Raw genomic sequence first — 22,804 nt, forward strand, 5'->3', positions numbered from 1 at the left:
TTGTGACACTGTTAGTGATTTATTCCAAACTCAAGGCACACTTACCTAGAATGGCTACCACAGCATTCTCCTTTGAACTGCCATCTCATCTGGTATGTACATAGTGGAACCATTTTTGTGTTGCAACAGGACAGTGACCCCAAACATATTCAGGGCTATGTGACCAAGAAGGAGAGGGATGGAGTACTGCGTTGGATGACATGGCCTACACAATCACCCAACCTTAACCCAGTTGGGATGGTTTGTGATGAGCTGCAATGTAAAATGAGAGCAAAGCCAGCAACAAGTGCTCAGCACCACTGGAACTTCTTCAAGACTGCTGGAAAGCCATTCTTGGGAACTACTTGATTAAGCTGCTTGAGAGAATGCCAAGGGTGTGTAAAGCTGTCACCAGAGTAAAGAGGGGGTAATTTGAGAAATCTAAGGTTTAACATATTCTGGTATGTTTCACATGTTTCTTTAATACGTATTTTTATATGTGTTCCTTCTTGGTTTTGCTGTCCTCAGTCTGCATCTACAATGTGCACAATCCAATAAGATCACGAAAAAACATTACATGGACAGGTGGGTCTTTTGACCAGTACTATATAGAGTTTTTTTTTATTATCTATGTTGCATCCTAGGTTAAGTAGTTGTGCTGTGGTGGATAACTCCTTTTAGTATTTGCAACAAAATAGACTACAACAACCCCTAATGAAAATTCTAACTAGGAGGAAAATAAATAGTTTTTGTAGGTGGTGTGACAACTGTCTGTATTATTTTCAGGTCATTTCATGTTGGCAAACACAAGGTTTTCCTCTCAATCCGGATATGTTGGACGCCTCTATGGTCCATCCCTGCCAGGAAATATGCAATATTGCCTACGATTTTTTTATACCCTCTATGGGTTTTCAAAAGTGAGTGACTCTTTGGCTATTTACATCTTTGAAGAGAACCAAGTTGTTCAAGAAAAGATCTGGTTTGTGCGAGAGTCACCCAAAAGTGTCTGGCTTCAAGCTGAAATCAACATAAATAAACCTATGACCTGCCAGGTATAGAATATTTACACAATAACTTGGGAAGATTATGCATAGCTGTACTTTGTATTAAATGATTAACCCTTGCATGGCAGTATTATATACTGGGAGACATTATCAGGGGGCTGGTGTGACAGGAGCTGCTCTTTACTGCTCACCCCTCTCATCTGGGACATTACAGCAGTGTGGAGCTCCATGCTGTTACTATCAGCCAGTCTGATAATCACTGTTTCTCTGCAGAGAACAAGGGGCATGTCCACGGCCCTTCTTCTCAGACTGGCTGTTGCTCACAGGGGGGAGCTAACACTGGTGTGTGATGTAATGTCCCAGATGGGAGGGGGGAGCAGTGAGGAGCAGCTGCTGTCACACTGAATTACAAGTGTTCTAAAGATAATAAAAGTGCACAGGGCATCTCATCTTTATAGTTTATGAGGGCAGCGACAGTACAAAATGTTTTTATCTCCCCAGAGTACCCTTTTAACTTACTTAGAGCTTCTAAGGGGACATAAATGTGAACTTAATGAGGGTTCGGCTGCTAGACAAGAAAGGATTAAATAATTGCATAATTAGTATGGTTGAAAAAAGACACATGTCCATCAAGTTCAACCGAGGCATGGGAAACACAAAAGGATGTGGGGTATAGCTACAACTATAATGCATGATCCAGGCTACCCTTCCTGATCAATCAACTGGATCAATATTCAGAACAAGAACTTTAAACATGTACATAAGTATTTACCATGTTTCTTGCTAAAAATTCTGGTTAAATAGCGTGTTATCTTATAGTCTGGAGGCAGCTTTATATTATCGAGGAAACCCCTGAAAAAGCATTCTTCCTGATCACCGAGAGATCTATGCAATGGCACAGCTCGATCTCCTCTTGCTCGACATTGATGAATCTGATTGGTGCAGGGCTGGAGAGGAAGCTACCACAGCTTGCACATTTCTAAACCTGCAGGGATGCTGCAGATGCTGGTTGCTAGCAGAAGAATCTTTTCAGGTTATGTGATCAGTCACATACCTGCACAGTGTGTGTTTCTGTTTTGATGATGTAGCTGACATATGTGCATGTTTTGATGATGTAGCTGAGATATGTCCATGTTTTGATGATGTAGTTGAGCTATGTGTGTGTTTTGATGTGTATGCTCTTTGATGATGCATCTGAGCTGAGTGTGTTGTAGCTGAGCTGAGTTTGTTGATATAGCTATGCTGAGTGTGTTGATAAAGCTGAGCTGAGTGTTGATGTCGCTAAGCTCTGGGTCTTGATGTAGTCGAGCTGTGTGTCTTGATGTAGCAGAGCTGTATGTGTGTAGCACAGTTATGTGTGTATATGCAGCAGAGCTGAGTTTGTGTGTACTTTGTATGCAGTAAAGTTGTTGATATATGTACGCTGCAGCATGTGTGTATATAATGTGCACACGCTGCACAGAAACAGCAACAATAATTCTATTACCTCCCTATTCTGCATTAGTGCTATTAACCCCTCCACTTCTTTACACCGGAAAGTAAAGTAGGAAATGTGTTTTTACCATTTTCTGTTATGTAAACCTTACTTGCATATTAGGGCTCATTCGCACATCCGATTTTTCCATGTACAAGAAAAACATAATGATTTATTCTGATCAGACTTTGATTAGAGTGTGGTCCGAGTGTCATCCGTTTTTCTCGTACGTGGAGAAATAAAAAAGTTTCTCCACCTTCTCCATTCGAACAGTCCATGAAAAATCAGACTGCACTAGGATGTCATCCGAGTGCGGTTTGATTTTTTTCATGGACCCATTGACTTGCACTGCCAATATTGATCCGACCCTTGGATCAAAATCGGACATATCGCCTCGATTTTCCACTAAAAAATCACGAATATGTGAATGGCCCCATAGACTATCACAGGTATGCGTTCTATCTGTTGAAAACACGTATAGCATTTGTACGAGAAAATCAGATGTCTCAATGAGCCCTTATAGAAAGGGGTGTCCTATAGTCCGAAAAATACAGCATAGTCAGTTCCCGCAGTGACCATAGGCGTGTCTCGCCGGGACCTTTCCTGAGGAAGGCTGTGCCACAGATTAATACTGTAGTTATTAATGTAAACCAGCTTTGTCTCCTATCAAGATTGAACCCTTTTTTTTCTCCAGATGACGGGAGTGCCCTTGTCTTTCAAAGTGAATGTAACATTGTTTGTAACCTGAATGACTTTGTGTCTCAATTTCTCTTCCCAGGTAGTATTTGTCAGTTGGTGTAAAAGTTTTTGGGACTGTGGCCTTGCAGCACTTGATGACGTCTCAGTAAATATTGGAAACTGTCAGATAGCTGGTAAGACGTACATGTATTGTATACCCACTGGTATAAGGAATATAAGATCAAGCATGTGACCCCCATATAGAGTTACTAGTAATAACAAGGATCATATTGAAGACTGTAGTGACTTTCCCTTAGGAATTGTCTTTGGAAATGACTTTTCAAACTTTGTCAATGTATACCCTACCACAGCAGCTTAGGTAACAGCTACGATATCCACAGAAAAGAAAAAAATCAGCTCAGCCATGAAGCACTCGACCACACAAGCTTTCAAATAACAAATGCTGAAGTATATGAACATCATACCTCCACTTTGATTTCCAAGCTGTCTCTAGAGGCAATATTAGCATGAGGACTGTCTTTTGAGAGCTTTAAGGATCAAGTTTCCATATCCAAACAGCTGCTGACATACTGGAGATTACTATACCAGTCACCAGCTGGAGGGATGTAACGTACATTGTCATTTGCAGTAGTGGAAACTGAAGTGATTAATAATATTTAATCAGCCTTGCAGTCTGATTGAAGAAAGTCGCTTTGGTGGATGTCAGCAAATGTTTGCTCCTCATATACATGCTGCTATCTGTAAAAAGTTCTGGTGGATGAGTAATAATTTTTGGATAAAAAATTTATGCTGCAGAGGATAAGTTCATCAAAGTTGCCAGCTTCAGAAACTGCAAATTGATTTGGATTTTTTGGATATACTAACTGCAAGCTATGTCTTATCACCAAATGTAGAGCTGGAACACTGATGAAGTGATAATGATCTTGTGTAAATGGCAACCCAAGGATAAATAGTGCAGAAAATAGAAACAATATCAGATTAGTTTGTGCCTCCCTAAACACTGCCACAAAATTGTGCTGAATCTCAGGACTGCTACTTTATCTGTTTATACAAACAATATTTATCACCTGTCAGTGATAAATGTATGATTGTTGTGGGCCCCAATTGTGCATTATGCTTATAATAATGGTGCATTAGATGTTCCAATTTTGGCCCATCATGCACCAGTAATGAACGCCAACCAACTGCAAGGCAGTAGTTTGCCGCTTGTTTAACGGCATGTTACACAGACCAATGCACAATGATGAAGACAGAATAATTGCTCTTTCTAAATGGAGCAAAAGTGCGCATGCTTGGCCAAGGTTCCATTAATTGTTTACGGAAATGCCGAAGAAGCGGAGTGCTACACTTGCTGGTATTCCCATAGACACTGAATGAAGTGAAGGTCAAGATGAGGCTGTAGAGCCCTAGTTTCGAGGTTCCAGAGCCCTGATCTTGGTATCGCTGGGTGTCCCAGCAGTTGTGTCCCCAATGATCAGCAAATAAACTCTATAAATGTGGTTATCCAAGCTTTGATATTTATGACTTATCCTTAGGATAGGCCATCTATATCAGATATATGGGAGTCTAACACCTGGCACCCTCACCAATCAGCTATTTTTAGCACTGGAGAGAACTAGGTGTAAACAGTGAATGGAGCGAGAGCAGCACAGCTCTGTCCACTGTGTAGTGTCCAGTGCAGAAAACTACAGCTCAGCTCCTACATTGATGTGTAGCGTCTCCTTGATGAACTCTAACAGATAGAGATGGCTCTGAAGACCTGGTTAAGATTTGTTTCTGTGCTAAGTCGCTAAAAGCATTAGTCTTGTACTTTTTGCAACCTTTTACTTTATTCAAGTACGTGTGATTCCTGTACATTGTCATCACTATGTGCATTATTACTTTGCTGTAATATAACTGTGAGGATCGCCTGTTCTGTGACATCACTATGAATCATACATAAACTGTTACATGGTATGTACTGTACAATATCCCTTTGCTGTGAATTGACTATACTTATTGTTCTTATGCCATCACAAACAAGTGTTTGACACATCTGCTGTCATATTTTACTCATATCACTTTACATGTATTATGACTGCAGTGTGCACGATTGCTGAGTAAACACAGGTAGGGCCGTTATTGGCATTCATGCTGCCCTAGACACTCTAAAATTTAATTGCTATCTAAGGTGTATGAGCACTGTTAGCCTGATTTACAAGTAGGGGCATTACCATTTAGAGTCTAAATGGTAATGCCCCTACCCGTAAATCAGGCTAAAAGTGCTCATACACCTTAGATAGTAATTAAGACCTCTATACATTAGACAAATGGCAGCAGAACCAGCCGATATACAAGTTTGGCCAACAGTCTAATGTGTATGGGGGCCCAGAAAGTTGATTATTGAGAGAGATGAGGATCCAACATATCTGATTTCGGACTGCAGATATTTTTGTTTTCTAAGAGATTTACCTCTGCCAGAGATATCTGACAGTGGCTCTCTCATAGAAACGCAGAAGTTCTCAACCGAAAAAGTGCTCCTGTGTATGGGAGAGTTGGGTAAGATAACTGCGAGCCAAACCATTGTTAAGCTGACAGCTATCTAAAGTGCATGGGAGCTTTAGTGAAACACTTTTTCAACTGACATATATGGCCTGGGTCAGATGGCTGAATTTTCAGTCTTTATGTTGTCCATATGTGAAACGGACAGCACTCTGACTCTATAATAATCTGTTGTCAAGTCTGACAAACTAAGTCTTACAGCAAGGAAAGTGAAAAACCTGCACCACCTGCAAGCAGCTGCAATAGTCAGTGCAAAGCTGAACATGTACAATGAAAGTTTAAACAGTCCAAAATAACCATAAGAAAGAAAAATGAGCTGCACTCACCAGTCTTTAAAAGCAGTATCTTTATTCCATAAGAATAAAAAGTCTGGCAAGCATGGAGAGCGGGGAAGAAAAAAGCAGACAACAGCTGTTTCGCGTGAAGACGCTTCTACGGGTCTGTGGTAACACAGACCTGTAGAAGCGTCTTCACGCGAAACAGCTGTTGTCTGCTTTTTTCTTCCCCGCTCTCCCTGCTTGCCGGACTTTTTATTCTTATGGAATAAAGATACTGCTTTTAAAGACTGGTGAGTGCAGCTCATTTTTCTTTATTATGGTTATTTCTGACAAACAAAGAATGACCTCATCTACAGAGGCCAGAACCACCATCAGTACATGAATTCATCACCAGAGCCAACCAACAGTACATGCATACAGCACCAGAAGCACCATTAGTACATGAATACAGAACCAGAATCACCATTTGTACATGAATACAACACCAGAACCATCATCAGCACATGAATGAAGCACAAGAACCAACAACAGTACATGAATCTAGCACTAGAACTACCATTATTACATGAATACATCACAAAAACCACCATCAGTAGATGAATACAGCACCAGAACCACCCTAAATACATCAACACAATCATCATCAGTACATGAATAGCGCACCAAGCTTAGCATATTGATCAATTGCAATGTTAGGTCAGCCCCTGCCATATACATTTCTATTACATGAACCTGCAACTCTCAGTATGTCCTAAAAGGATTAGTCTGAAATCCAAAAGTACATTTCAGTTAACAAATCTTTAAAAACTAATAACTTTTGTAATTTAGATTGTGAGCCCTTGCGGGCAGGGTTCTCTCTCCTCCTGTACCAGTCAGTGACTTGTTTTTGCTCAAACTATTGTACTTGTTGTTTGCTACGTATACCCCCTTTTTCACATGTAAAGCGCCATGGAATTAATGGCGCTATAATAATAAATAATAATAATAATTTAAGTCATGGTAAAATTCCCTACCATTCACCCTGTACTGCAACTTAGGGTTCTGTTTATATTACCCAATGATTCGTTTGAGAATCACAGTGTATGATGGGATACTTAAATGAATCGTCATTTGCTGACTGAAACTGCTGTTACTCCCCTTTTGGCCCTGAAACGGATTTATTACCGGGGTGCGTCTTATAGTCTGAATGTGGGGGGGGGTATATATATACTGTGTGGGGTATGGGGGAAGTGGTACCAGCGGAGGAGCAGAGCACAGGAGGCAGCAGCCGCCTGCTGCAGCCTACACTGTCCCCGCTGCTAAGCAAAGAAAAACGAGTGGCCATCATTACTTTAAGGTCAGTCAGTGCGAAAAATTGGGAAAACTTTGAAAATGTCCCCAAGTGCAGTTGCAAAAACCATCAAGCGCTACAAAGAAACTGGCTCACATGAGGACCGCCCCAGGAAAGGAAGACCAAGAGTCACCTCTGCTTCTGAGCATAAGTTTATCCGAGTCACCAGCCTCAGAAATCGCAGGTTAACGGCAGCTCAGATTAGAGACCAGGTCAATGCCACACAGAGTTCTAGCAGCAGACACATCTCTTCAACAACTGTTAAGAGGAAACTTTGTGCAGCAGGCCTTCATGGTAAAATAGCTGCTAGGAAACCACTACTAAGGACAGGCAACAAGCAGAAGAGACTTGTTTGGGCTAAAGAACACAAGGAATGGACATTAGACCAGTGGAAATCTGTGCTTTGTCTGATGAGTCCAAATTTGAGATCTTTGGTTCCAACCACCGTGTCTTTGTGCGACGCAGAAAAGGTGAACGGATAGACTCTACATGCCTGGTTCCCACCGTGAAGCATGGAGGAGGAGGTGTGATGGTGTGGGGGTGCTTTTCTGGTGACACTGTTGGGGATTTATTCAAAATTGAAGGCATACTGAACCAGCATGGCTACCACAGCATCTTGCAGCGGCATGCTATTCCATCCGGTTTGTGTTTAGTTGGACCATCATTTATTTTTCAACAGGACAATGACCCCAAACACACCTCCAGGCTGTGTAAGGGCTATTTGACCAAGAGGGAGAGTGATGGGGTGCTACGCCAGATGACCTGGCCTCCACAGTCACCAGACCTGAACCCAATCGAGATGGTTTGGGGTGAGCTGGACCGCAGAGTGAAGGCAAAAGGGCCAACAAGTGCTAAGCATCTCTGGGAACTCCTTCAAGATTGTTGGAAGACCATTTCCGGTGACTACCTCTTGAAGCTCATCAAGAGAATGCCAAGAGTGTGCAAAGCAGTCATCAAAGCAAAAGGTGGCTACTTTGAAGAACCTAGAATATAAGACATATTTTCAGTTGTTTCACACTTTTTTTGTTAAGTATATAATTCCACATGTGTTAATTCATAGTTTTGATGCCTTCAGTGTGAATGTACAATTTTCATGGTCATGAAAATACAGAAAAATCTTTAAATGAGAAGGTGTGTCCAAACTTTTGGTCTGTACTGTATATATATATATATATATGACGTGCCCCCTGGGCCGTGGGGTACTCGGTGCCGGGCCGGTCGTTGCTAGGGGAGATGTCACAGTGGCGGTGACCCGGTCCGTGACCCAGGGCGGTCAATCAAAAGGGAGAATATTATTTACAGGGGATTTATAGTTTTTATATACAGTTCGTGACGCCACCTGTGGTATGCGGCTATGTGGAGCCGCCACTGCGGAGCAGGTCCTCTGGAGCTGGTGTGAATGCAGCAGAGTTGGTTTAGCTCTCCACAGGTAGAGCTTAGCTCCAGGGCAGTGTAGATGTTGTTGTTATGAAGTAGCACTCGTGGTTCAGTGATGGCGCAGCAGCAATAACTGACAGAGACGGTGGGGTGCAGTCTTCAGGGTTTTACTCACGGTTTTCAGACTCCAAGTTACCAGGGCCAGGGTAACCTCCCACGTCGTCCTGTGCTTACTCAGGAAGGGGTTCAGCCAACCCTCAGGTACCTCCAGAGTACATAGCGGGACCCCCTTCCTTGTGTTCCTTCTGGCCGTCTCCCTGCACCTCACACCTAGTGTCCCAATCCAGTGACCGCGGGCCTTGTCGGGCGACGTCTTCTCTGTCCCCTGGGTCCTCTATGGCCACCTTCTTGGTGAGACAGATGTGGATTATGGCTGCAGTACCTGAAATACTGCAGCCTCCGGTTTCCTAGTTGAGGCTTAAAGAACTCTGCAAGTTTAGGGACCGGTCCCCTCTGTGCGACCTGACCCCTCCACCTCCTGGTAGATTCAGGCGTACGGGTGGCCTCCAGCACTGCCCGTACCCCTGGGGTCCCTTCTACGTTCCTGGAGCATTTCTCCTGCTCCTCTCCTCCTCAGTCTGTACTGGGCCTCTCTGGCCAGGCACTCCTCCTGAGCAGAGCTCCTACAGAGCTCCTGCTCCTCTCACTGTCCTCCTCTGACTGAACTCACTACACACCCAAGATGGCTTCCCTCTTTATACTACTCCTAACAAGTGCTCCCCTGATCTACTTCCTCCACCCACACCCACTACATGGTTCCCCCTACTTTGGTTCCCCCCACTCCAGCCAGGGACAGGGCTCAGCAGGAAGCGCGACACATCTTGCCCCTCCAGCTGGTCTGGAGTAGTGTAGTGTTGGATGCAGGTGTTAGGGTCCCGGGCTGTACTCCTTCCTTACCTGAGAGTGAGATACCACACCTCTGGGTGAGAAGCAGTACCTCTGTGGCGACCGAACCCTCAGGGGCGCCACATTATATATATATATATATATATATATATATATATATATATATATTATATATATGTACACTGTATATACACTGTGTGCAGAATTATTAGGCAAGTTGTATTTTAGAGGATTATTTTTATTATTGATCAACAACTATGTTCTCAATCAACCCAAAAGACTCATAAATATCCAAGCTTAATATTTTTGGAAGTTGGAGTGGGTTTTTTTTAGATTTGGCTATCTTAGGAGGATATCTGTTTGTGCAGGTAACTATTACTGTGCAGAATTATTAGGCAACTTAATAAAAACCAAATATAATCCCATCTCACTTGTTTATTTTCACCAGGTAAACCAATATCAGTGCTCAAAATTTAGAAATAAACATTTCTGACATGCAAAAACAAAAAACAAAAAAATTAGTGATCAATATAGCCACCTTTCTTTATGATGACACTCAACAGCCTTCCATCCATAGATTCTGTCAGTTGCTTGATCTGTTTTCGATCAACATTGCATGCAGCAGTCACCACAGCCTCCCAGACACTGTTCCGAGAGGTGTACTGTTTCTGGTCTGGTCTGGGAGTTGAACTTCACTCCACCCTCAACCCGAAAAGGTCCCACAAGTTCATCTTTGATGATACCAGCCCATACCAGTACCCCACCTCCACCTTGCTGGCGTCTGAGTCGGAGTGGAGCTCTCTGCCCTTTACTGATCCAGCCTCTGGCCCATCAAGAGTCACTCTCATTTCATCAGTCCATAAAACCTTTGAAAAATCAGTCTTAAGATATTTCTTGTCCCATTCTTGACGTTTTATCTTATGTTTCTTGTTCAAAGGTGGTCGTTTTTCAGCCTTCCTTACCTTGGCCATGTCCCTGAGCATCGCACACCTTGTGCTTTTTGATACTCCAGTAACGTTGCAGCTCTGAAATATGGCAAAACTGGTGGCGAATGGCATCTTGGCAGCTTCATGCTTGATTTTCCTCAATTCATGGGCAGTTTTGGCCAACACGCTTCTTGCGACCCTGTTGGCTATTTGCCATGAAACGCTTGATTGTTTGGTGATCACGCTTCAAAAGTTTGGAAATTTCAAGATTGCTGCATCCCTCTGCAAGACATCTCACAATTTTGGACTTTTCAGAGCCCGTCAAATCTCTCTTCTGACCAATTTTGCCAAAGGAAAGGAAGTTGCCTAATAATTAAGCACACCTTATATAGGGTGTTGATGTCATTAGTCAACACCCCTCCTCATTACACAGATGCACATCACCAGATTTACTTAATTGGTAGTTGGCTCTCAAGCCTATGCAGCTTGAAGTAGGACAACATGTATAAAAAGTATCATCTGATCAAAATACTCATTTGCCTAATAATTCTGCACACAGTGTATATATATATATATATATATATATATATATATATATATATACACCCCCCCCCACATTCAGACTATAAGATGCACCCCCCCACTTTCCTCCAAAATTTTGAAAGAAAAAAGTGCGTCTTATAGTCTGAAAAATACGGTAATTGAGATTTACTTTTGAGTTTCGGACTAACCCTTTAATAGGAGTAAGGAGATAATATAAATTGTTGTTACAGTACATTGGCACAGTAAGATAATAATTTTCACAAATGCATATATGCTTTTTAATCATTAGGTTGTACTTATGAATTTATTTGCAAAATTTTCATGTGTAAAATCTGTGATGTATTTTCTGTAATTACAGATAGGTTGCCCCCATTACCTGGAAGATGTACTTTTGAAAAAGATGACTGTGGATTTCAACAAGAATGGCAAAGAAGAGGAATCTGGCACCGGATACGAGGGACAACACCTACATCTTACACTGGACCAAGGGGAGATCACACTTCTGGGGTAGGTGAGTCCTGTGTTGCTAAACTGAATTTCTGAAGTCACTTGATATCATTTTGTGATTTACTCTACTGGCAAGATGTGTTTTGTTTACGAGGATATACCATAAATGTGTGATAGATAAGGGTCCTATCTCTGGGACATGTACTCATCTCCAGAACCACCATTGAACGGCGAGGTGCAGATGCAGGCCCTCTCCTTCTTGCTCTAAAATTACAAATACAGCGGAGCAAATACTCACATAGCAATAAATGGAGAGAAAGCTGGTAGATAAGCTGCCACCTCTTCACTCACTGGTGGTTAGACAACGCCAGCCGGATGGGGGACCAGGGTACCCCCCCTTTTTCGAAATAATAGAGATAGGTGGGGGTTCTAGAGCATATACCTGTCAATTATGGCCTCTTCTGTGGCTATGTCATAAAAGTTTCATGTGAGACAACCACTTTAACGAAGGTAACTGTTCTAAGTGGTCACTATCTCACTACAGCCTACTCCTCGCTAACGACCAACTAAGTAAAATGTGGGACTTAGGCATTGTTCACATGCAGTATTTTTGCTATGTTTTTGCAGTGTTTCTGCATTTTTTTTGGTGCAGATTACAATGTGTGATTTGTCTACATACGGATTTAATACATTTAGTTTTATTCACCAAAAACGCAGCAAAAATGTATCGAAACCTGTTTGCTTTGTTTCTTGCAGCATTTTGCACTTTTTCATTGCTTCCTATGTGTGAAAAAAATGCTCAAAAAAGCTGAAAAAACTGACATACTGCTGATTTAAAAAACACAGTTCTCCAATTGAGTCAAGAAAAAAACAAGCGTGTTAATGAGATTTCTGAAATCTCATAGGTTTTACTGGTACTGTAAAAAGCTGCTTCTCATTTGCATAAAAATAAGCTGTAAAAAACTGCTGCATGTGAACAAACCCTAAGGGCAACATACCCTAAGGGGAACATACCTTAAAGGGAATCTGTCACCCCCTTGGACCTGTCAGACCACTAATATGGGCATACAGGTGATAGAAATGTGAATCTACTGTATACTTACCTGTATAGCCCATATTAGCGGTCTTGTGGCTGTGAAATTGCTTTTTATTACTTGTGGGTTATGCTGTGTTCCCGTCTGGGGGATGGGAAGAAATCCCGCCTACTTGTTTAATTAAAATATTTCTCCCCTCCCCTGCCCTCTCCTACACGTCACAGTGCCCTGAGACATGCAGTTCCCATGGCTGGATCCCGCGCCCGCCGGTGAGTGACTCTGGCTTCCCGACGCCTGCGCACTAGATCCCTGCTCTATACTTGTACATAGACGGCAGGGAAATAACAGGTGAAGTGCACAGGCGCGGGATCCGGCAAAGGGGACTGCATGTCACAGGGCACTATGACGTGTAGGGGAGGGCAGGGGAGGGGAGAGATATTTTAATTAAACAAGTAGGCGGGATTTCTTCCTGTCCCCCGGACGGGAACACAGCGTAACCCACAAGTAATAAAAGGCAATTTCACAGCCACAAGACCGCTAATATGGGCTATACAGGTAAGTATAGATTCACATTTCTATCACCTGTATGCTCATATTAGCGGTCTGATAGGTTCCAGGGAGTGACACATTCCCTTTAAGATTTTTCAGCTGAAAATACTGGAGTGTTGGCAGGAAAAACACTGTATCATAGATCCTTCATTTGCAGCAAGCGGAGCTGAGCTCTGCCTTTTGCTGTTTACATGTGCACATAACGTAAATGCCACTGTCAGAGATTGACAACAGCATTTATGGAGTTAAGTATGTGTGGTAAAAATTTCTGCACCAAAAACACACGTTAACTATGTGCATTTTATATGCATTTTTACATGAGTTTTTCCCTACTCATTTGGATGAGTAAAACACACTGCAAAAACGCTGAAAGAATTGACATGCTGCAGATTTTAAGCAGTTTCAAATCTGCCAAGAAAAATTCTGTATCATGTCACTGAGATTTCATTAATGTCATTCACTTTGCTGGTACTGTTATACACTGTATTTTTTCCGCAACACAAACACGTGGAAAAATGCATAAAAAATGCAACGTGTGCACATACACTTGTATAAAAAATCGCTGCGGAAAAGATTGGTTGTAGTATGACTCATGGGGGGGACAAGGGGGATGACTCATGCAGGGACAAGAGACTTCCTGTTTCTACATACAGCAGAGAAAACAGAAGAATTAACTGGGTAGAAGGGTAAAATGACATGATAATTGTAAATACACCGTGCTATATAATAGGACTGCAATTTACTAAGAGGTTAAAAACTTTTATGGGAGGAGGAGTGCTTCTTTAATGTAAAGAATAAAAACTCTGACAGATGTATTAACATATGTATAGAGATCTTTCATGTTATTTTTAGAAAAATTGACTTGATTGTTATTTTGATTTTGACTTTGTTTCTTTTAAGGATACTACATGTACATTGAAGCAACCAATATGGTCTTTGGACAAAAATCACGGCTTATCTCAAGACCACTTCGGGCAATTTATGGGAAACAGTGCTTGACATTCTATTATCACATGTATGGAGCTGGTACAGGACTGCTTAATGTATATTTGAGAGAGGAAGGTCGCAGACATAAGGAGAGTCTTCTGTGGAGCAGGAGAGGTGAACAAAGCATCAGCTGGTTAAGAGCACAAATAGAATATGACAGCAAAAGGCATCATCAGGTAAGCCAGAAGTACCAGGGTAGTTTGAAAAAAAAGGCACGTTTGTTCCCCATCTGTAAAAATAAATAATTATTTGAGGTGTCTGTGAAGCCAAAGAGTCAGATAATACATATTAGCAAATTATTAGGATTGCAGTTATCATTTTAGGGTATGTGCACACGATGCAGAAATGCTCAGGATTTTTTCCTGAGCGTTTCTGCATCTCTCTGGCAGGAAAAAACGCATGCGGATTGTACATGCGGTTTCCTGCCAGGGACATGCGGAAATGAAGCGGTCTTCACTTTCATTTCCGCATGCGGGTTGACAAGCGCTTCCCAAGCGATTTTAGCATCACTTGGAAAGTGCTTGTCAACTTCACACTATATAAATCCATGCAACCGGCATAGATTTATATAGTGTGTGATGTCAAAAAATAAAAAATAAATCTATACGTTACCCTCTGATGGCCCCCGGTGTCCTGCTTCATCGGTCCCGGCTGCCGGCAGTGAAGACTGTAGGACCTTCCGACGTCAGCGTCACGTGACCCGTCACATGACTCTAACGTCAGCGAAGGTCCTTCATTCAACCGCGAAGTGCGCGGGAAGCCGGCAGGACGCAGCGCGGGCCGTCAGAAGGTGAGAATATATATATTTTTTATTTTATTCTTTTTTTTTTTAATGGTACCTGGGTCTGGATGAGAGTCCTCTCATCCACACCCGGGTACCATCCGCACATTAGACCGCATGAAAAGCGCATCAACATATACAGTGATGCGGATTCCATGCGGTCTAATGCAAGTCAATGGCGGCAAAAGAGCAGCGTTTCCGCAAAATTAACTGACATGCTGCGGATTTTTGACCGCAGCGTTTACGCTGCGGAAAAATCCGCATCATGGGCACAGCACATGCGGATTTCCATTGGGGAACATTGCTGCCCTTCTACCATGCGTTTTTCATGCGTTTCCGCGGCGTTTACGCAACTGCAAAAACGCCGTGGAAACGCATGAAAAACGCATCGTGTGAACTCAGCCTTACTGTTGAGAGTGAACGTAGGTAATGTATACATATCCAATTCTTGGACAGTGGACATAGATTACTAACCCTTTAATGCCAGCGTGATTTTTCATTACTGTGATATCATTTTTTTCTTCCTTTCTTCCAAGAACCATAACTTTTTTTATTTTTCTGTCAACACAGCCGTATGAGAGCTTGGTTTTGTGGGATGAGTTGTAGTTTTGAATCTTATCATTCATTTTACTATACAACGGATTGAAAAATGAGAAAATCTTCCAATAGGGATGAAATGGTGAAAAAATGAAATTCTGCCATAGTCTTTATTTTTTTTAAATGACCTGAAAACATGACTCTCCAGGTCGGTACAATTATAACAATGCCAAACTTGCATAGATTTTTTTTTTTAATTTAAGTGGTGAAATTTTTTTTTAGAAGTTTGTAAAAGAAAAAAAAAAAAAGAATTTAATTTCTGTAGACATTTTCCGAGGCCTGTAATGTTTTTATTTTTCTGTTGATGGTGCAGGGTAAGGGCTTATTTTTTGGGTCGTGAGCTGACAGTTTTATTGATACCATTTTGGGCTAGTTATGATGTTTTGATCCCTTCTTATTATATTTTTTTTAGTGAAGTTTGGTGCTCGAAAAACTACAATTCTGACGTTTCGATTTTAGGGTGTATAAAAAGAGAGGTAAAAACCTGTGATCCCCATGTAATATTATCCATCTTTAACCCTTAGTGACTGAGCTAATTTTGACCTTAATGACCAGGCCAAATTTTTGAAATCTTACCAGTGTCACTTTATGTGGTAAAAACTGTGGAACGCTTCAACGGATCCCAGTGATTCTGAGACTGTGTTTTTTCATGACATATTGTACTTCATGATAGTGGTAAAATTTATTTGATATGACTTGCGTTTATTTGTGAAAATATTGGAAATATGGCAAAAATTTTGAACATTTTTCAATTTTCAAACTTTTAATTCTTATACCTTTAAACCAGAGAGATATTTCACACAAAATAGTTAATAAATAACATTTCCCACATGTCAACTTTACATCTGCATCATTTTTGAAACATAATTTTTTTTTGTTAGGAAGTTAGAAGGGTTAAAAGTTGATCAGCAATTTCTAATTTTTCCAACAAAATTTACTAATCCATTTTTTTAGGGACCACATCACATTTGAAGTGACTTTGAGAGGGCCTATATGACAGAAAATACCCAAAAGTGACACCATTCTTAAAACTGCAACCCTCAAGGTACTTCTTGCCATATTCAAGAAGTTTATTAACCCTTCGAGTGCTTCACAGGAATTAATGCATTGTGGAAGGAAAAAATGAACATTTTACTTTTTTTCACAAAAAATTTACTTTAGCCAAATTTTTTTTATTTTCACAAGGGTAACAGGAAAAAATGGACCCCAAAATTTGTTGTGCAATTTCTCCTGAGTACACCAATACCCCATATATGGGGGAAAACTACTGTTTGGGCACACGGCAGGACTCAGAAGGGAAGTAGCACCGCTTGACTTTTTGAACGCAAAAATGGCTGGAATCGAGAGAGGATGCCATGTTGCGTTTGGAGAGCCCCTGATGTGCCTAAACATTGGAAACCCCGACAAGTGATCCCATTTTGGAAGCTATACCCATCAAGGAATTTATCTAGATGTTTGGTGAGCACTTTGAACCCCAAGGTGCTTCACAGAAGTTTATAATGTAGAGTCGGGGAAAATAAAAAATCTAATTTTTCCCACAAAAATGTTCTTTTACCCCCAAATGTTTTATTTTCACAAGGGTAACAGGAGAAAACAGACCCCATAATTTGTTGGCAATTTCTCCTGAGTACGCCAATACCCCATAAGTGGGGGAAAACGACTGTTTGGGCGCATGGCAGAGCTCGGAAAGGAAGCAGCACCGTTTGACTTTTTGAACGCAAAAATGGCTGAAATCGAGAGAGAATGCCATGTTGCGTTTGCAGAGCCCCTGATGTGCCTAAACAGTGGAAATCCCCCACAAGTGACCCCATTTTGGAAACTACACCCCTCAAGGATTTTATCCAGAGGTATAATGAGCATTTTGAACCTACAGGTACTACACAGAATTTGATAACATTAGGTCATCATATTGACAATTTTAATTTTTTTCACGAAAATGTTGTTTTAGCCCCAAATTTGTAATTTTCACAATGGATAATAGGAGAAAACGGACCCCATAATTTGTTACGCAATTTCTCCCTATGGTGATGATACCCCATATGTGGTCAAAACCTTCTGTTTGGGCACATAGCAGGGCTGGAAAGGAAAGAGCGCTATTTGTCTGGAATATATTGTGAATGCCATGTTGCATTTGGAGAGCCCCTGACATGCGAAAAAAGCAGAAACCCCCCAAGTGACCCCATTTTGGAAACTAGACCCCTCAAGGAATTCATCTAGGAGTGTACTGAGCATTTTCAACCTACATGTGATTCACAAAACTTTGTAACATTTAGATGTGAGAACAAATAATTATTTTTTTTCCACTAAAATACTGTTTTAGCACCAAATTTATAACTTACATGAGGGGTAATGGGAAAAATTGGACCTCGCAATTTGTTATGCAAATTTCCCGAATGTGGCAGTACACCATATGTGGTTGTACACTACTGTTTGAGCACACGGCAGGGATCGGATGGGAAGGAGCGCTACTTTTAGAATGCAGATTTTGTTTGAACAAATTGTGGGTTCCGTTAGCTGAGCCCCTGAGGTGCCAGAACAGCAGAATTCCCCCCAAGTGACCCCATATTGGAAACTTCACTGCCTAAGGAATCTTGATGGCATGGTGTGGTATATGGGGTACAAAGATAGTGGGGCCATTCTTCATCAATGGAAACCTCAATGCCACTGGATATCTGAAATTGCTACATAATGATGTGTTGCCCTCTTTATGCACTGAAGATGGCACGTTCCCTGAGTTTTTCCAACAAGATGGTGCACCACCACATTATGGGTGTCAGGTCCGAGCATTCCTACATGAACAGTTTCCTGGAAATTGGATTGGTCGTCGTGGGCCAGTTGAATGGCCACCAAGGTCTCCTGATCTGACCCCCTTAGACTTTTATCTTTGGGGTTATCTGAAGGCAATTGTCTATGCTGTGAAGATACGAGATGTGCAGCATCTGAAACAACGGATACTGGAAGCCTGTGCTAGCATTTCTTCTGCGGTGTTGCTATCAGTGTTAAGAGTGGGAGAAGAGGGTTGCATTGACAATCCAACACAATGGGCAGCACTTTGAACACATTTTATAAGTGGTCATAAACTTGTAAAAAACTCATGAAAGAATAGTTACGTTAAAACCAAGCACACCATTGTTTTTCTTATGAAATTCTCAATAAGTTTGAGGTGTCACATGACCCTCTTCCCATTGAAAAAAATAAAGTTGGATCCAAAATGGCCGACTTCCAAATGGCCGCCATGGTCACCACCCATCTGAAAAAGTTTTCCCCCTCCCATATAGTAATGTGCCACAAACAGGAAGTTGATATCACCAACCATTCCCATTTAATTTAGGTGTATCCATATAAATGGCCCACTCTGTATATACACACTTGAATCACCCTTCTATTCCTCCATTAAAAATAAAGAAATACAAAAATACACATATGTGGTTTTGTTACGTTCACAAAAGTTCGATCTTTCAAAAATCATAAAATCAAAGTTTTAATAATAAAATAATTGTTTATTTGTAAAAATAGCATCCCCTGCCAAAATATTACATATTTGGTATTGCTGCATTCGTAATGACTGATGCTATAAAACTGTATAAAAAATATGAAAAACTATGACATAATTGCCATTTTTGTTAATCTTGGCTAAAAACAAACTAATCAAAAAGTGATGAAAAAGTCATATGGATTCAAAAATGGTGCCCTTAACCCCTTACTGGCCTGGGGCGTATTAGTACGCCCCAGGCCATCACCCCCGGTTCAGTGAGGGCTCCGGCTTTGAGCCCGCACTGAACTGGGCACATGTCAGCTGATTATTACAGCTGACATGTGCCCGCAACAGCCGCGGGTGGAATCGCGATCCACCCGCGGCTGTTAACCAGTTAAATGCCGCTGTCAATCTTTGACAGCGGCATTTAACCGGTTCCCGACTGCCCACTGTAGATAAACGTCGGCGCTTGCCGGGCTCTGTGCAGCGCCGACGTTTAAAAACGGTGGGTGGTCTCGCAGCGCTCAGGACCCCAAGGGTCCTGCAAGCGCTGCGATTCTGGTGCAGAGCGTTAGCTCTGACAGGGAACATCATCGGGACCTGATTAGATCAGGTCCCAGTGATGTTAACCCTTAGCTGTCTTCTATATGCTGTGATCTATAGTGATCGCGGCATATAGGAGACAGCAGGAGGAGAGGGGGTCGTCAACTTACCTCTCCGAAGACCTCCGAGTCCTTCCAGGACCTGGGGTTGCTATGGCAGCTGGAGGTCACATGACCGCCTCCAGCTCTGCCATATATGGTGTCCTGTCTGGCTCAGCTGCAGCTGTAGCCAGACAGGAGACTCTGACTGAAACAGTCAGGGAAGATCTCATGTAATGTAATATATGTCTATTACATTACATGAGATCAGAGATCAGAAAAATAAAAATTAATGTCCCATACAGGGACTAAGAAAAAATGTGAAAAAAAGTAAAAAAAAAGTTTTTAAACTATTAATAAAAAAATCACAAAATAAATAAAAATAAATAAATAAAATATTAAACCAATAAATCCGTATATTTTTACAAAACCAAAAAAAGTACACATATTTGGTATCGCCGCGTCCGAAACAACCCGAGCTATAAAAGTGTCACACTAATTAACTCCTTCTGTGCACACCGTAATAAAAATAAATAAAAAACGGAGCAAAAAAATATGCTTTTTCATCATATTGCCAAACAAAAAGTGGAAAAAAATGCGATCAAAAAACAAAATAGAAATAAAAATGGTACCACTGAAAACGTCATCTTGTTACGCAAAAAAAAAGCCGCCATACAGCTCCATCAGCCGAAAAATAAAAAAGTTATAGCGCTCAGAATAAAGCAATGCAAAAAAAATATTTTTTTCTATAAAATAGTTTTATTGTGTAAAAGCGCCAAAACATAAAAAAAATACAGTAAGTGTAGTATCGCTGTAAACGTACTGACCCGAAGAATAACGCTGCCTGATCACTTTTACCACACGCAGAACGGCATAAAAAAAAAACTCAAAAAACAATTCCTGAATTGTTTGTTTTTGTTAATTTTACCTCCCAAAAAACGGAATAGAAAGCGATCAAAAAATGTCACGTCCCCAAAAATGGTACCAATAAAAATGTCAACTCGTCCCGCAAAAAACAAGCCGTCACATGACTCTGTCGGCCGAAATATGGAAAAATTATAGCTCTCAAAATATGGTGATGCAAAAACTAGATTTTGCAAAAAAAGCGTCTTTTAGTGTGTGACAGCTGTCAGTCATAAAAACCCGATATCAATCTGGTATCTCTGTAATCACACCGACCCGAAGAATAAAGTAATCTAATCAGTTATATCACACTAGGAACGGCGTAAAAAATAAATAAAACCAATTCTTCACCTGCTACTGATTTGTTTATTATGTCACCAAAGATCCCAGTAAGGCTCTGCCCACATTTATCCTGTGCTCTGCGCTGAGCACTTACACCAGAGTTTCCGTGTAAATCTCTGAAATACATGATTCAGCCGGAACCCATGACGGAAGATTCCCTGTAATGAGACAGATATAGGCCACTGTGGACGCCGTCTAGCCTGGGATCCCACGGTGTCATTTGTTTTAGGCGTGCATAAAAGTGCGGTTGGCCACAGTTTTGTGCACTTCTGAAAAAAAGGACACCGCTACACAGAGGCCAGACGGTGTCCAGAGTAACTCTGCTGCCTCATTACAGTGAATGGATCCTGCAGGGGTTTCATCTGAATTACATCACTTGGAAATTTAGATGGAAACCCCGATGTAAGTGCTCAGCCTAGAGCGCCGGATAAATGTTACGTAAAATGTTCCCAATAAAAGCTTCAACTCAGTCCTCAAAAAAAGCTAGTCCCCACTCAGGTCCGTCATCTGTTAAAAATATAAGGGACTTCCAAGTTACTGGTAGCAGAAAGGCTCTGGAAAAGCAAAATGACCCTTGCCCCCCAAAAGAAATTCAGAAAATTTTGTGCTCCCAAATCCAAATGCCTATTCTACAATAATTTGTTCTCCAATTGTCAAATAGCGCTCCGTCCCCCCCAGATCTCGCCGTATGGCTGAGCGGTACTATACAGCCACATATGGGGTATTGACACTTTTAGAAGAAATTGTGTGACACATTTCGGCACCATTTTTACCCATTGCCCTGTGTGAAAATGTAAAATCTGAGGGTAAAACATTTTTTTGTGGTAAAAATATAATTATGATTTTTTCACTGCCCAATGGTATAAATTTAAAAATTAAAAAATACTCACTACTTCCCTAGATGAATTCCTTGAGAGGTGTAGTTTACAAAATGGGGTCATTTGTGGAGGTTTCTGCTGTTTTGGCATGTCAGCGACTCTTCAAATGTGACATGGTGTCTGCTGCCTATCCCAGCCAACATAGCGCTCCTTTCTCTTCCGAACCCTGCCGTACACCAAAGCAGTGGTTTTCCCCCACATATGGGGTATCGGCGTACTCAGGAGAAATTGTACAACAAATTTCATGGTGCAATTTCTCCGGTTATCCTTATGATAATGCAAAATTAGGGGATGAAAAACATTTTTTATGGGAAAAATGTGAAAATTTTATTTTCACGGCTCAATATTATAAACTTCTGTGAAGCAGCTGGGGGTGCAAGGTGCTCACCACACATCTAGATAAGTTCCCTAAGGGGTCTAGTTTCCAAAATGGTGGCACTTGTGGGGGGTTTCCGCTGTTTAGACACATTAGGGGCTCCACAAATGTGACATGGCGTCCGCTAATTATTCAAACAAATTTTACATTCAAAAAGTCAAATGGCGCTCCTTCCCTTTCAAACCCTGCCGTGCGCCCAAACAGTGTTTTTCCCTCACATATGGGGTATCGGCGTGTTCAGGAGAAATTGCACAACAAACTTCATGGTGCAATTTATCCTGTTACCCTTATGATAATACAAAATTAGAGAATGAAAAAGATTTTTTGTGGGAAAAATGTGAAAATTTTATTTTCACGGCTCAATATTATAAACTTCTGTGAAGCAGCTGGGGGTGCGAGGTGCTCACCACACATCTAGATAAGTTCCCTAAGGGGTCTAGTTTCCAAAATGGTGGCACTTGTGGGGGGTTTCCACTGTTTAGTCACATTAGGGGCTCCCCAAATGCGACATGGCGTCTGCTAATTATTCAAACAAATTTTACATTCAAAAAGTCAAATGGCGCTCCTTCCCTTTCAAACCCTGCCATGCGCCCAAACAGTAATTTGCCTCCACATATGGGGTATCAGCGTGTTCAGGAGAAATTGCACAACAAATTTCATGGTGCAATTTATCCTATTACCCTTATGATAATGCAAAATTAAGGGATGAAAAACGGTTTTGTGGGAAAAATGTGAAA

General features: G+C 41.4%; 1 protein-coding gene across 1 annotated transcript in view; it reads left to right on the forward strand.

The window, feature by feature from the left end:
* Positions 1-22,804, forward strand: part of MAMDC2 (MAM domain containing 2) — a 151,000-nt gene that overhangs the window by 120,917 nt on the left and 7,279 nt on the right. Inside the window, exons 9-12 of the mRNA XM_073670206.1 lie at positions 766-1,031; positions 3,236-3,329; positions 11,416-11,568; positions 13,988-14,250. Of these exons, the coding sequence (XP_073526307.1) occupies positions 766-1,031; positions 3,236-3,329; positions 11,416-11,568; positions 13,988-14,250 (776 nt within the window). The remainder of the gene's footprint in view (positions 1-765; positions 1,032-3,235; positions 3,330-11,415; positions 11,569-13,987; positions 14,251-22,804) is intronic.

Source organism: Phyllobates terribilis, unplaced genomic scaffold (assembly GCF_046119375.1).
Source record: "Phyllobates terribilis strain yellow unplaced genomic scaffold, ASM4611937v1 Scaffold_1__5_contigs__length_1240528914, whole genome shotgun sequence".
Lineage (NCBI taxonomy): Eukaryota > Metazoa > Chordata > Amphibia > Anura > Dendrobatidae > Phyllobates > Phyllobates terribilis.